Source organism: Vigna unguiculata, chromosome 4 (genome assembly GCF_037176805.1).
Source record: "Vigna unguiculata cultivar grain cowpea cultivar isolate G323 ecotype 2 chromosome 4, ASM3717680v1, whole genome shotgun sequence".
NCBI classification, from domain to species: Eukaryota; Viridiplantae; Streptophyta; class Magnoliopsida; order Fabales; family Fabaceae; genus Vigna; species Vigna unguiculata.
In genome coordinates, this window is record NC_140795.1 from 43,232,729 (window position 1) to 43,249,769 (window position 17,041).

At 27.1% G+C, this 17,041-nt stretch overlaps 1 protein-coding gene across 1 annotated transcript; it reads right to left on the reverse strand.

Moving 5' to 3' along the window:
* Window positions 1-238: 238 nt before the first annotated feature.
* Window positions 239-2,609, reverse strand: LOC114180998 (beta-carotene hydroxylase 2, chloroplastic-like). The gene is made up of 7 exons (XM_028067305.2): window positions 2,188-2,609; window positions 1,898-1,957; window positions 1,694-1,765; window positions 1,238-1,372; window positions 921-1,046; window positions 588-644; window positions 239-411 (listed from the first exon to the last, which is right to left on the reverse strand). The coding sequence occupies exons 1-7, from the start codon at window positions 2,572-2,574 to the stop codon at window positions 328-330; spliced, it is 921 nt and encodes a 306-aa protein (XP_027923106.1). The 5' UTR covers window positions 2,575-2,609; the 3' UTR covers window positions 239-327.
* Window positions 2,610-17,041: the final 14,432 nt, after the last annotated feature.

Here is a 17,041-nt window from a genome sequence, read left to right on the forward strand (position 1 = left end):
AAAGGACTAGCAACTGTGACCAAATGAAATATAGGGGCAGGGCCAAAGCCAAAGCCAAATTTTTAGGCACCAATTATTTCTTACACCATCACCTTTTATAGTCATCATCTTTTGAACTTCACCACACACAGAATAAACCTCAAAATAAGAAACCATTTGCAGAAATGTTTGCAACCACCACCTTTTCCTTATTACTGTTATTTCATGTTTATCTTTGAAGTAAAGGATTTCATATATATGCAAGCAAAAAATATTTCATCAATTTATTTCACATTTCTGCTTTACATTGGTGATTCTTTGAAACAGCTAAGGATTTGTGACTAGCTTCTATGATGAACTGTTTTTGTATAATCTTGCTCTCCTACTTATCTCCTTCTCCAGCTCTTCTAGCCCTCCCACTTCTTCCACTTCCTGCATGCCATATTTAACATTTTCAGTCACATTAATGAAAAAATAATGATCAAAGTTTGAGGTATTCAACAAATATTAGTAATTCCAAGAAGAATCAAAAACTAAAACCTGAAATATAAATTCAAATGAATATATAAACAGACATGAACAAGAAGAAGAAACAAAATGCAGCATACCTTTGGTCCCATAAACAGCCCATACGGTACGCCATCAAATTTTTCTGAATGGTGAAGCTGAGATAAAGACAAGAACAACATCACGGGTATCAGAACATGAAAATGAACTGAACACAGATAAAAATAATAGAAAATATGGGTTTTCAGTGTAAAATTTGACCATAACATGAATTGTATAAGAGTAATATACTGTATTATTCAGAATGCTATTATTAGTATAATACTGATTAGTGTGACGTTAAATATGCATTAGAAAGTGAGAACACTTATTATAATAATAAAAAAGAAATGATTTTTTGTGCATAATGTTATCCTAATGATGATGATAATTACTTGGTGAGCAGAAGCCACTCTTCTGAAATAGGGCACGTTGGCAATGGGGCCCACAGGGAATCTCTTATGAACCAAGCCATCGTGGACAAACATGTAGGCCATCCCAAAGACAGTAATTCCAAGACCCTGTTCATAGTTGAAGGTATCTCAGTAAAAGTGTTCATTTGACAACAAAGTCTCTGCAGTAATCATTGTTTAATGAAAACCCTTTTCCTGTGAAACTGTTAATTAGGAATTTCACCCCCAACCAAACTCTTCATTAAGATATAACAAAAAAGATTAATCTATTTGGTTTGAATTTTTGAGAATTCACTCACCGCACCGAAGCAAAGACCAGGGATGAGTCCCTTGTGAAAGAAACCGTAGGAAAGGAGAGCGATGGCAGGGACAGCATTGATTATGGCAAATACATCGTTCAGTTCGAAGGGTCCTTCTCTTGGTCGATGGTGGGACTGCAATTGAAGTAAAAAAAATTGTTAGTTTGTGTTGAACAGATCTTGTAGTTTCTGGTCATTGGTTGCTGAGACATCACAAGGATTCACCAAAAAACCGAATCATTTGACACTTTGTGGTGCAAACAATTAGTAAAAAAAGTGTGTTCAGAATGTTCATTTTTTATGGAAATTGGTCTGCCAAAATGTAAATACTGAGAAATAAACTCACTTGAATATGAGGACCAGAATTAACTAAACAAAGTACTTGAATAAATTGAGTTAAACAGTGAAGAAGAAACATGATGCAGAGGAAAGAAGATGAAAGAACTGAAAGCATACCTCATGCATGTGCCACAAGGAAGCATGCCAGAGAGCTTTATGAGCCCATCTAGCCCAAAACTCCATACCCACCTGAAAATCAGACATACCCAGTTGAATTCTCTGATCAAAATTCTCAAAAAACATACCCAATGATTCCCCAAATCATAAAAAAACTGACTGAATTGAAAATTGAAATCATAATCAGTGAAGAGGACTACTTACAGCAGCACCCACAGACAGAGCAAATGTGCCAAACATTTCAGACCAAGGCACTTCTCCACCCTACACAAAAACCAAACCCAATTTCACAACCAAATTATCTTCACATGCAAATCAACAATCATGCATGACACCAATGTCAAAGACACAGAAACGAAAAGTTCAAAACAGACAGCAACAGAATCACATTTATCTCGTTTGTCTGTAATTTTTTGCAACATCGGGATCACATGGAACATGCAACCATTTTTGAAACCTTGGGAAGAAGAGTTAGAAAAGGGGTCAAATTTTACCTCCATTTGCCACGCGAATCTGTAATAAACAGCAAACACTGCCATGGATGTGACCCCGAGGCTGGACATGACAGCAGCGACGAGGTAGGTGGACCTCTCAGACTCTTTTCTGGCCAATTTCGCCGCCAACTTTGGCGACAAGACTTGTGGAGGAGAAGGTGATGGCTGCTCCTGGTCCTCAATTTCCATGTGGGTGCTTTGTTTGGGGTCCTGCGTGAGGACACAGACGGTGAAAGGTGACAACTTTTGGGTGTTCAGGAAGGTTGTGTGGTGGGAAATTCTCAAGGGAGAGAAAGGGAGTGTGGCTGGGATTGCTTTGGGAAAGTGAGGGTGGTGGTGGCGGAGGAAGGGCTTCAAGGTTATGGCGGCGGAGAGTCCTACCGCCATGGTTGAAGTGTGAAGGATTGAGGAGTGTGTGAGTGTGTGTGTCTGTGAGAGAAAGAGAAAGAGAGATTGAGAGAGGTATTTGTGTTGTGTGTGAAGAGGAAAGGTTTGAAGTGAAGGTTTTAAAAGGCGATGCACAGAGTCCACATTTTTTCTCTTTCGTTGTTTTGTTGTGTGGGGACACTGTAGAAAACAGAGAAAAATATTGGTGAAACGTGCTGACACAACCAATGGATAATTTTTCATTTTTTTAAACCTTAATTCACTAAATAAATATTTTTATTTATAATCATGAAATATGTTTTCATCTCTTAATTTTAAGTAAAATTTAGAATTAATTTTTAAAAAATTTTTTGATTAATTTAGTCTTTTATATTTCAAAATATGATAATTTAATAACTCAATTTTATTAAGTTTATATGACGTTTCAAGCACATTTTATGATGGTATTTAAATTGTTTACACCGTTTGACACATTTTCGTTTCAATGTTAACTCAAATATTATTATAAAATGCGTTTAAAATGTCAAAATAAACTTAACAAAATTTGGTAAGTAGGACTAAATCCACACATGATGAAGGACTAAATTAGTATAAAATTTTGAAAAGAGACTAATTCCAAAATTCACTTCGAGATCAAATACATATTTAATCCTATTTTTAACTATTCATTTCTTTTACTTATTTTTAAATGTGGTTGTTTATGATTCTTTAGAAAAAAATAAGAATATAATTCATTTTCTTAATTTTAATTACTGCTATTTAAGTATAACATGTTACATTTATATAATAAATATTTAATTATTACTGTAATAATAACCACGATAGTTTTATTAACTTTTATAATAATTTTCATAAAAGAAAAAAAAACATCTTTACACGTTCAAATAACTATAGAACAGCGTACCGTACTATACAAAGTAAGGTTATTAGTTTGTAATGATAATTTTCTTTAAAACTATAATAACTATTATTTTTAATAAGTTGGATTTCCAATCAAATTATATAATAGTTAAAGTTTTTTACTTGAGAAATTTGATGTAAGAAAAAAAGAGACAATGAATTTAAGTGGATTAGAAGATGAAGTTTGTGTTCTTTTTAAAATCTTAATAGTTGTTCAATTAAAGCAAGTTTCAGGGAGAGACAAAAAAGAAGTAAGAGAAAGATTATTCTATTTTTCATCCTCTCTCCTATGCAATGATTTGAGGAGATATCATCCATATTATATCTATATCCTCAGTTATTTGTCAATTTAATTATGATAATAATTAAATTTTTTTATAAATATTTTTTTACTAAAATATGATATTTTAATTTATTCATTTTAATATTTTTTTCTAAAATAAATCCAACTTATCTAATTATAAATTTAAATTACTATTAAAATCAAGGACAAATTGGTAATCTTGTCTTTTTTTTCATTAAACTTACTTTTTAATTTATCACATGCATCAAATTACTCACAAATTTTCACAAACATTATTTTTAAATTCATTCACTTTCATCTCTGAATTCATAATCCCTAAAAGTGAACAATATAAACTTCATCATCTAACTCTCTCAAATCAATCTTCCAAAGTGAACATATATTTAGAGGTGAAAATGAGTGAATTTAGAAGAAAAGTTTGAGAGCCACTAAGTGATTTGATTGATGTGATAGATTAAAATTTAAGTTTAATCAAAAGAAAAATAAGATTACCAAATTGTCCTTTATATTGAAAGTAATCTAAAATTATTTAGATGAGTTAGATTTATTTTATACAAAATATTCAATTGAAGAAGTTGGAAAAAATAATAAAAATACAATAAAATTGTATATCAAAATTGATAAATAGTTTCTATTGTGAATTAGTATCTAAATTGGTCAATAAATATCAATGTTTTGATTTCCAATATAATTGATTTTTAAATTGATCTCTAATCGAGAAATTGATCTCTAAATTGGTTTATAAACCTCCTTTTTGTTACTAATATTAATCATTATTTAAACTTTTTTTATTATAATGATATATTGTTATTATTACATATTAATACATACTAATTAATAAATCTTAAATGCTAATAAAGGAATAAAAACATGACATATGAAAATAATAATGTTAAATATTAATATTTTTGTGTACTAATTAATTAGTATTTAATATTAATCATCAATATCTAGTACTTCTTATATGTGAAATTAAATATCTTATGTAATTTGTATTTGTAAGATTAATATTTATTAAATATGTTGTGTGGTTTTAGAATTTGTATTTAATAGGATTCTTTGACAAGATTATTCTGATTTTATTAATCATGATACTTATATATAAGAAAATTTAAGGTGGTGACGATGGATGGTTATATAAACTAAATTAGTGTGAAAAGTAATTGCTTCAAGCAGATTATACGAAATTTACTCTTTCATATATTCTTGATTTTGTGATTTTGTGTGAACAAGAGGCAGTATGACAAATGTATAATTTATTAGTTTAATTTAGTACAGACGTCTTCCATAAATGGTGTATATTATTATTAATAATTTATGTATAAAATGAATGGTATAATGTATATGTTGGAATGTGATGTATATGAATGGTATAGTGTATATGTTGGAATGTTGGAATGGGATGTTTGAAATGTTAGTTTTATAAATGGTTATCTTCTTTGAAAATATGCTAGTTTATCATGTGTTGTTTGATATGTGGTTTTCATCTACTATGATCATATGGTACATAAGAGCAAATGTTGTTGTATATGGGAGTCCTTAGCAGTGAAGGGGTTTGAGAAACATATAGTTGTGTAAGTATCGTATATAAGAATATGTGTTTGATTCCTCTTAATGAGAAATTATATTTTGCAATTTTTTCCTCATAGAAAACTATAAGCACATTTTGAGACAGAACTGTCAATTTGACTCATTGCCCGTGGGTCAGTCTTAACTCACCCTTGAATAAGCCTCATTTTAAGGGGCCACCAAATGAAGGAGCAAAAGAAAAAGTCTCTGTCCTTAAAGACCCCTCTCAAAAGTAGGTTAAGGTTAGGGCCAAGGTGGGTTTGGTCCCATTATAATATTTTAATTAACTCTTAAAAAAGATACCTTTAGTTTGGGTCAAAGGTTGAGCCAAATCATTTATAGCCCACCTAGGCCAAAATGGGTCGGATCGCCCAAAAATTGAGATGGACCATCTCAGACCAAAGGTTGGAACGAGTCATCTCGGATTGAAGATTGAGACAGACCGACACGTGTTGAAGGTCGAGGCGTACCAACATGGGCCGACATGGGGTGAAGGTAAAAATGGTTTGTTCCGGTCGAAGGTAGAGACGATCCGTTCCGATCGAAGGTCTAGATGAGTCGTTCAGGCCAAAAGTCGAGATGGAACGTTCAAGTTGAAGGTCGAGATGGATCGTCCCAAGCTGAAGGTCAAGAAAGGCTTAAGGTCTATATGAGCCGACCCGAACCAAAGGTCCAGGCGGACAAAGTTATGCTAAAGGTCGTGACAGATCGGTCTGGACAAATGGTCGAGACAGACAGATCCAGATGAAGATCAACACATGTGAACCTAGATTGAAAGTCAACTCGAGCTAAAGTTTTGATTTTCATATTTATAAGTCTAATCACATATTTTAAAAAAATAATACTTTTTTTATGTTTAAAAAATCTCATAATTTATTCTGACCCATAAAATTTTTATGGACATTTTGGTCATGTGAATTTTTTAAAAAAAGATTTTTGGTCTATAGACTATTTTTAATTCTGACCCATGTGATCAAGAAAAATGGACCAAATATAGAACTCTATTTTGAAATGTTTACTAAAATGTTTAGCATAATATAATTTTCTAATAAGAACGTTACATTTAGCACTCTTCAAATCGATATATTACTTTAAATAAAAATTGACAGCGATTAGTGTAAGAACAAATATAAAAAGAAAATTAATATTATTTTGGAAATATAAAAACATAAATTAATTTATAATTTTTCCTTAGACCGGAAACATTGTAAACATAAATGAATAATGTTTAGGGTATTTTGGCAAAATTAGTTTGAGTTGATAAATTAGTTTCTAATGGATAAGTTAACTTATAGCTTATAAGTTTCTCATAAACTAATTTTTTTGAATTATAAATCTTAAGTAAAATTGGATGACAAATTGATCGGTAAATGTAAAAATGACATAAATGAATATCACTACATAAATCTTATTCTATAAACTAAAAAAGTGTTTTACATATAAAAATATATTACTATATAACTATAATTTTAAAAATTGTAAAATAATTATATTTTTATTAATTTTTTAATACTTTTATTTATTTTTTAAAAGTTATGAATTTTGTTATGTAAAGAAAATATTTTATTTAAATAAGTTGATTGAATGAGTATTAATTAAATTTAAATTGTTTCGATATTTTCGAAGCTTAATTTTTTAATTTTTAATTTTAAAACGTTGCATTGAATTTCCTTTTTATAATTTTTATTGTGTGTACTTTTTATATATTATCATGTAATGAAACATTACTTACATGTTAAATCTTTTTTAATTTAAACTACACAAAAAATATTTAAAATAATATAATAAGTAATTATTTATATTAAATTTAAATATATAATATTAATTAAAAATTAAAAATATATTTTGAATTAGTTGAGTTGCTAAAAGAGAAAATAAAAAATTGTGTAGAATCAAAAGTTACGAATGACACTTATAAAATAATCAACACTACTTCCAACTTATAAATAAGAATGAAGAAAATAAAATATTATATCTTTTCAATAATTTCTAAAGTTCACTTTTTTATATAGATTAAAATAGCAATCAATATACTAGTTTTAAAGAAATATTAAAGTGTCTTAATTTTCTTAATAAACACCATATTTTTACCGAGTAATTAATTTAGATAAAAAAAATATTTTAATTGAAAATTAAGAACCACAATAATGAATTATTTAAAGGACTAAAACTATCGAGATTGAGGGATGGTAAATTATTAATTTTTTTATTATTTAATTCCTATAATTTATTAATTTATATATTTATTATTATTTACTAAATAATTATTAAATACTAGTAAATCAATAAGATACTACTAAACATATAAATTTTAAAAATTAATATTGAATACATTTTTTTATTTATAATCATCAATATTCAAGTTTTATAATATTATTATATACTAATACATCTTTTAAAAAAATACTAATACATTTATATATAGGGAGAGAAAGGGAAAGAAAGAGAAAGAATCATTGATTTAAATTTATAGAATACAAAGTCTTTTGAATGATCAATTTGTTTTAAAACATTTATAGCAATTTTCTTTATCGGGATATAGCACATGATATTTTTTTGAATACCCGAAAGAATATTAAAAAAAGATTATAGATAAGAAATATTAATAGAATATTTTAAATGATTATAGAATAGAGTAGGCATATATGTGTGTATGTATATGTTAGTGTTTTCGAAATAATAACTTAAACTTTGGCTTTCGTAAGATAACTAAAAGCAATTAATATAGTACCAACCTAAAAGATGATGGAAGGAAAATAAGCGCTTTCAAAACGCCACCATGCATAACGCGTTTTAGAGATTTATCTTTACACGTTGCTATTATATAAACGTAGTCCGAATGAAACCTTTTGTTTCCACCAACTCAAACGTCAAAATCTAGAATTTTTGTGTCAACAGTGTAAGATTATCGTCAATTAATTGGTTAATTAAGTAATAATAATAACAAAAAGTATTAATTAAATTTTAAGTATTTATAATTGTATTTCTATTAAAAATTATGTTGAGTAAATGTTTGTGAAAAACACTATTACTTATGCAATAGGGACGTAGACAAATATCATGTATTGTTTGTCAATGAAATCAGTATACGTATGAATACGTATTGTCTAACAATTTGTTTTATATGTTTAATTTTTTTTTTTGAAAAAATAATAATAATAAAGTTGATTTTATAGATTCATGGAACCTAGCTCCACTTGGAATGCAGTCCCAATAAAGAGAGGGTGTGCAGAAGGGTGGCAGAACTTCCAAAAGAACACAGTTTTGGCTTTTGAGTTTTGTCTTTTGGTTCGGAAAAGAGTGAAGAATGAATGGATTCAAACAAGAGATGTGGCTGCACACAAATTCATGTAACTTTGCATATGCCATCATCCTTCCACGTATGTGTTTCTTAGTCAAGAAAACCACAAGATAAAGGAAATGAATGAGTGTAAAAGTATGTGATGTTTTCATACCAATTATTAATCAATGTCTTACAACAATCATTTCATAATTTTATAATTAGTCTCCTGTGGTTGAATTTATTAGTTAATTATTTACAGGTTAAATTATTACCTTTATTTTCGTAGGAAAATCGTAAATAATTTTTTTTTCAATTAGGTCTTTATCTCGAAAATTTTATTGTAATTAAGTTCTTTTCTTCGGTAATAAACTAATTGCATTAATTATGTATCACGTATCAATATGTGACTTTTTTTGTATTATTTTTATTATTTATTATTTTTATTTTTATATATATTTTTTTAAAAATAAAAAGTTGTCATATGTCAAATTAACATTGTGACACGTGACAAAGACAATGTGATAGTTCCTGTATATTGCTTTAGTTTTAAAAATTGGAACCAAATTGATAAAAAAATAACAAAATATATAGACTAAATTGAAAAACTTTCACATTCAATAATAATACGTAACACAATCACTGCTATATCATATTGTTTCTGCCACATGACATACTGTCACCTTGACACATGGTAATTTTTTTTAAATTATAAAAAAAATTAAAAAAACCACATGCTGATACGTGACACGTAATTAACTCTTAATGTATTACTAACAAAAAAAATCTAATTGTAATAAGTTCTTCAAAAGAACCTAATTAATTAAAAAAAAAGACCTACTTGATAATCAAAATGGGACCAATAAAATTATTTAACTTATATGAACACGTTTTTCACGTTTATGTGAATGCCGTGTTACTCTTGTGAAGTAATTTTTTAAGTGAGTCTCTTTTTGACACTGGTGTGGACATAATCATATTCTTATATATAGTCAAATTTGTAGTGTAATTTTGTAAATGAGTACAGTTATGATGCATATGTGAACACATTCACTTTCTTGTGGGGAAATCTCTGGTGCAATTTTCTATTCAAGCTTCTTTTCACACCAATGTAGAAGTGATCACAATCAAGTGCTAGAACCGTTCGTACTTCAAATATTATGGATCGTTTAATTCGTACTTTATTAAACAATCGCATTGATCTATTCTTGGTTAAACACTAATTAAAATGTGTGCATTTATAAACGATTAAACAATACAAAACTTATTCTAATTTTAGAATAAAATATCAAATAGAATTATTGCAATTTTAGAATAAATTATGATCTGTCCTATTTTATCATTGGTCTATGCCAAGTTATGCGTTATAGGTCAAAACGGATCAATGGACTCAAAAAAACTCCATTGTGTGAAACTTTTTATTTTTGCATATATGTTGACAAAAACGCAGAACTCATGTCTCTCTCACAAACCACCGTTTAAATGTTCTAAAATAATATGTAATATAACATCTCAAATGAAGTAATAGCTAAATATCATAAATAATTAATTAAAATAAAATAAAAAAATGCATCTTAGTGCTTGAAGAAAATGCAAAACAGGTATTATATAAAAAGTTTCGTATTAAATAGAAACAAACATTTCAATATTTTAATTTAAAAATAGTGTGTTAATATGTTTTATATGATTCGACCATCACTCATTTCCTTTTCTCGTTTTCTTCACCGGTGAAAACGCACCAAACCCATGTTCCAAGTTTGAGGAAGAATACTAGGTATATTCGAGTTTAGGCTAAGAAAAATGAAATCCCAAAATTCATAATTAACAATAATAATAATATATAAAATTTACGTAGTTGACCCATTTGATTGTGATGGGCGTGATTGAACGCGTTTTGAGTCCACTATTAAGTCATTCACTCGGAGTGCCCCACGAGCTGACACGTGTCCCATATTCGTACGTGTGCATGTGCCACTTGGCCTTCTCCTAGGACTTTGACCCTACACCATTTCGTAGTGCTTGTAGTTTCAATCCCAATGTCTCCCACCATTTTCCATTTTTCATCTTATTTTAATGTTTGGGGAAGCACTCGCTAAATAATTAGGTCACACTTTAACCCATAAATAAATCCTCGCCACGTGTCACACTCCCCCGTTTAACCTGCAAGAAAGAGGAAGACATGGGTCCATAGTTTACACTTTAACACGTCCTAATCACTAAAAAGTGTTTGCATGCACTCACTAATCGTTTACCATCATTGCTCACATACCTCTTCCAATACCATTCATAACTTGGTTTATCCCTTTGCTATCTCAAATATTTTCTTTCCTCAATCTAATTTATTAGTTTGCCTCTTATTTTAAAATAATCATACTAACTACAAAGAAAAAATATATCACTTTACCAACTTCATCGATAGTTCTACATTAAAAAGTTTAAATTAATGACGATTTTTAAATATACCCTTTTCTTTTTATTATTCAAAGTGTTTTTTTATATCATATTTTTTTTTCAATGATGAAAATATAAGGAACAATAATTTTCACAGAAAATATGAAAAAAAAATATATATAAAAACCAAGATATTTTTTTAGGATTAAACATGTTTTAAATTTTAATAAACAAATTATTTTTAATAAAAAATTATATAATTTTTACGTACGTAATTTATTCGTAGGTAAATTTAAAAAAAATTATATTTTTTTATGAAATTTATATTTTATATATAATATTGTAGATAATGTTTCGAATGAAAAAATTTCGGAAAAGTCTATCATGCCTACCTACGAAATTATATATGAAATTTTCGTATGTAATTTATTTTTTTATTATCCACAATTATTAATATTATTTACAAAAATTTTTTGTAGATAAATTGAAATTATTTATGAAAAAATTTGATAGATAATTTTTCGTAGATAATAGCTAGTTTTCTTGTAGTGTATAAATTTGGATATCAAGTAGAAATTCATTCATGTTTTTTGATACATTTTGATTTTCAAATTTCATGTTTTAATTCAACAATGTCAACATTTTTTACATATTAAATTAAACCGTGTTTACATAGTAATATTTGAATTGAAATGTATCAAATAGTATAAATAGATCAAACGCCAACTTCAAACATTATTTAACATGTGAAAAATGTTTCACACGAAATTTGTTTAGAAAGACTATATATGCTTATTTTTATAATTTGAAGATAATTTGTATCAAAATTTGAAATTTGAAAAGATTTTAATTTTTCCTCCAAGTTTAGAAATTAAAAAACATATTTAATCATTTTTTTATAAACTTTTTTCACTGAAGAGTAAAAAACAAAAAAACGAAAAAAAAGCATAAAAGAATTCAATATTATATATATATATATATATATATATATATATATATATATATATAATTCAAATAATTTTAAAAGTTAAAAAAATATTTTAAACATTAATTTTATATTTTTTAAATATATATGAAAATTTACCACAAACTTTCCTCTCACTTTCTACGTATTTCTTTTTCAATTCAAACAATTTAATTTCTCTTTTTTTTTTCATTTCTTTCCTTTTTCACTCCTCACTCTCTCATCCATACATATCCTTAAAAAGAAAAAGCTTTCAATCCAAAATAAATATATTATTTCAACAAATTTGAGATCAAAACATTTAAAAATAGTATTGAAAAAAAAGGTATATTTAAAATAATATTATGAATGTTTTTCATATTTTAAAGACGATTAAAACCAAAATTTTGTATATGAATAATTTTATTAGTTAAATTCAATTTAACACATAAAGTATCTCCAAAGACTATTTGTAATAAGCTGAATAATTTTGTTAAGCAAATCTCTTCAGCAATATTCTAAAGTAAAAGGAGAATTTTTATTGACTTTTACTCAATCAAATTATGGGTTCATCATTTAATTATCAGTGAAATACTTTACAATTATCTCATCAAGGGAGAAAAAATTAATGCAACTTCTTCTACACTCCAATGATGAATTGTTGCTTAAGTACATATAAACATTTAAGCAACATTCTATCTATATAATAAGAGAGATAATTAATACAACATTTTTCTTGATTGAGTGATGAATTGTCACTTTCATTTATCACTTGAGTGATACTTTGAACAAGAAAGTATTATAACATAAATCAATTTTGGCTAACATATATTGTTTTAATCGAATGACCAACTCGTTGCTTGAGCAATATTTATAGAAAATTCTCTAAAAAATATTGTAAAAATAATCAAAATAAAATATTTTACAAAATCAAACATTTCCATATCGATTTTATGAAAGCAAATTTAATTTGGTATAATTCATATCAGTAATTTTAACTTGTCTAAACCATTAATATTTTATTTAAAAGTATAATTTGTATTACACACAATTAAAAGCAAAACAAAATATCATATTCCGAACATTTTTTTTTATCACTAATATCATTCAATCTAAACCACAAAATAAAATTTTAGCTTTATTAATGCATCATATTTACACATTTTACTAATACTAACTAGTAAATATATAGCTGTAAATCTAAGTTTATCATTCAAACAAAATTCCAACAATCTCAATATAATTATAATGTTTAACTTTTTAAATGATGAATCTTCTTAAAGCGTAAATGATTTTCTTACTTAACACAATCTTAGAATAGTTTATCTTATCTATTATTAATGACTAGATTCTTCAAGAAGGTTACTGTACGTCTTAAGAAGAAATGAATTGGTAAACATAATAGTTGATTGTGATAAATTTATGACCAATTACATATCTTAAATATAGTAATTAATTATCTTAATCAAAATTTATTGATCACAAATTTCGCAAGTGATCAATTCTTCTAAAAAAAAATGTTCAAAATGCTTTCAAAAAAAGGTTTAGGGTTGTGTGAATTAACTATAATAGATTATCTCATCACTAATGTAAAATGTTTTCAAACTTCTTTAAAAAAGGAAAGCAACTATACATTGTTTCCAAACTACACTCTTTTCAAATACTTCCGAAAGTTTTATAGTTCTTTTTTTTTTTTTTAAATAAGAGTTCTTGAAGAATACACTTTTACACATTTTGAAGAAACTTTATTGCTCAAGTTCATTAATTCAGATTTGAGAATGCATTTTTAATCTCATCATTTTTAATGGCAAACTCACACGCTTCCGCATTTTTTTAATTCATGAATTAGATTAAGGGTTATTAAAGATTAATATACGATTTTGTTACGCATTTGAAATTTCTATAAGTAAAAGCATGTGCTTAGATACAATTATTATAGGTTAAGTATTTTTTTCTTCGACTAGTATTTGAGTTAACCCATATTCAATTAATGTGTTTTTTAAAATTTTGAAATTTGAGTTTCTTACATCTATCAACATTATATGAATATGTATAAAGCGAATTAAAAACCGTAGTTTCCAAATTCATGATGAAATTTATTTTAATTCTTTTTTATTTTTATCTTTTTCCTCGGATTTGATACACAAGGATTCAAATTGTCGTAGTTAATTGTTGAATGGAATCAATATAAAAATTTGTGACATTTTTTCTTTTCATCTTCGTTATGTTATCTTGGTTTATGTAGCTTAAATGAAAGATAATTTTTTATAAAACTATGTATAACAGAAAATTTCAAAACTAGTAAGATCTAGTAATTGAGTAGGGTTGGTCTCATTCACCATGAAAGTTAGAAAAGAAAAGAAAAAAATACAAAATAATGTAAACCAGTCAACTGAATCACATGCAAGGTCATTGCAAGTTACTTTCCTAGGGTTTTAAAGTGACTGTATTTTATTTTTTTGGCTCTTTCACTCAAACCTAACCTTATTGTTTGTTGGGTTCTTTACGAACTGAGAAACGTGCAAGCTATATATAGCGTGTACCTGTCTGGTTTCTTCCTTTGTCTTTCTTCCAATTAAGAAAAGCAACATTCTCATTGGTCTATTGTTACAGAAACATCCACAAAGCAAAAGAAAAAATGGTTACAAATGCAACGAAGAAAACATAGAAAAACAGACCAACTTTTCCTAACTTCTTTAGTGGTGTTCCCTGCTAATTCATACCTGTCAAATTTAGAGAAACATGCAGGAAATTGCTTATACCAGATATTTTCAACTTTTTTTAACGTGATTTTTTAAACCAAGCTCAAGATTATACGTACAATCAGCTTCTAATAATAATAATAATAAATAATTTAAAATATTTTTGGATACCTTTGTATACAAACTTTTTATAAATATTGATATATATGGATACAGATTTTTTTTTAATGTAAATACTGACCAAAATCTCAACGCTTATTATTTTAGTATAATTAGGTGTTATAATAATTATTTTATTAAAAACCATAGGATGTTATTGATAGAATATTTTTTAAAGATGGATTAGATAGTTTATAAAATGAACTAACTAAATAATTGTTATAATTATCAATTACAGGTATAGATACAGTTTAGACTTGAAATGTTCAACGTACATCAATAAAAGGACAAGGAAACGTAAACTAACAATGCACAAAAAAAACCAAAAAAAAAAAACAAAAATCTGACAGAGACATGCAGCAGAATACAACCTAATACCTACTAATATTTGGTTTAAAAGTATTATCCACTTCATAACAAGTATAAAGGAAAAAAAGTCATAAGATACTTAAACTAGATAAATATGCAATTCTAAAAAACTATATTAAGAGTGGGAAACATAATATACGAAATATGTTACTAAAGTAATAATTTTACATATATAAATATATCTCATGTTAAAACATACAAATCTAACCAAAATCATATGAATTTCATATTAGAAAACTTCAATTGATAAGTGAACATATAAGCATACTTTTGCTATTTAAATTTATAATAATGAACAATGATATTTTGATTCCTACAATTTGACTCTCATTTTATACTTTTTGATGTTGCTTAATATTGGACATTGATTTTTTCTAAGAAAAAAATAGCGGTACATTAATCAATGTTCTACAATAAATCACATCAAGGAGTACAAGATGAGAGTCAAATTGTGGGAGTCAAAATATACTTTTCTATAATAATTACTTAAAAATTATGTTTAAGGTGATTTATCATGGAAAAACATTAATCACTCCCACTAGCGCAAAAACATTGTTCCACGACACTGTTCCATGACGGCTGCCACCCAGGCGTAGTAGAAAGGAATGTGGTGGCAGAAACGTAAATAACGTGATCAAAATTGGCGACGATTTTACTTAACCGTCGTTATTTTGAATCATTGAGACATCAACGACGACTTTACTGATAGCCGTCGTTATTTGCTTAATAATGTCGACGATTATACTATGAACCGTCGTGAAAATGTGTTGAGGGTTAAAAAAATAGTTTAACTTTTCTCTGTTTTCACTTCGCAACTTTTTCACAGTTTTCTCCACCACCGTCTGCGCGTCGTCACCGAAGGTTCTGCTCTGCCACCGTTTATTGTTGCCCTTTCTCTCTCTATTATATTTATAAAATATATAATTATTACATTATTAATCAATTTATTAATATTATCTGAGATAATTATTATATATTACATTAATTTTTCATTTTATATTTTGTCTAAATTAAATATACAGAATAATGTTTCACATATATGTACTGTTCCTTTAACTACTTCCTTTTATCAATAAAAAGCATGTCTTCCATACCCAGAAGCAATACAAAAAATGTTAAAAAATAGTTAAGTATACACAATATTTGATGAATTCTTTTTCCGCAGTAAATCCTAACACCAACACCAAATTCAGCATCTAACAATATTTATTTATTAAGTTTAAATTAAAAAATGTATAACAAAGAAAATAACATAAAATTGTATAACAAATGATTATTAAATTATAGAATCTCAACTTAATCAAAATGTCATAGTTCAAGATGACGTTTAACATAAGTTTTTAATAAAAAATAAATAACATAAAATATAAAATGTTGAGAGTGACTTATACATTACTTTAGTTCTCAAAAAACTGTACATGGATAAAATGTGGATGTTGGTCAATATGGAACAGTGATAACAACATATACCAGCCACAACAGTTATACTAGGTGTTGCAATTGCAAGATTTTGGTAGTTAATTTCAGGTACCAATTTTTAATGATAAATTAACATTCTTCCATGGTTGGTGGTAGCTTTTTTTGTCACTACCCAATAACAAATATTTTATTCTTCCATGCCTTTCTTCATGCATTATCACGAGCCTCTTCATATTGTTTGAGCAATTTTTTTTTAAATGATATTGGCACTGAACTTTCTATACCTATATATACATAACACGTGTTGATATATGAATGAAAAAGTCAAAAAGTTGAAAAAGCTAAACAAATTATTGCTATATATGCATAGATGTGAATCAATAATAAGGATTAAGTTGTGTTATAATAAGAAAAAAGGAAACACGTATTCA

Excerpts from the sequence above, each read along its gene's own strand:
- LOC114180998 (XM_028067305.2), bottom strand. The coding sequence starts at position 2,574 with ATGGCGGTAGGACTCTCCGCCGCCATAACCTTGAAGCCCTTCCTCCGC. Across the intron at positions 1,766-1,897 it reads CTCTGTCTGTGGGTGCTGCT|GTGGGTATGGAGTTTTGGGC; the intron begins GTAAGTAGTCCT and ends TCTGATTTTCAG. Across the intron at positions 1,047-1,237 it reads CTGGTCTTTGCTTCGGTGCG|GGTCTTGGAATTACTGTCTT; the intron begins GTGAGTGAATTC and ends AACTATGAACAG.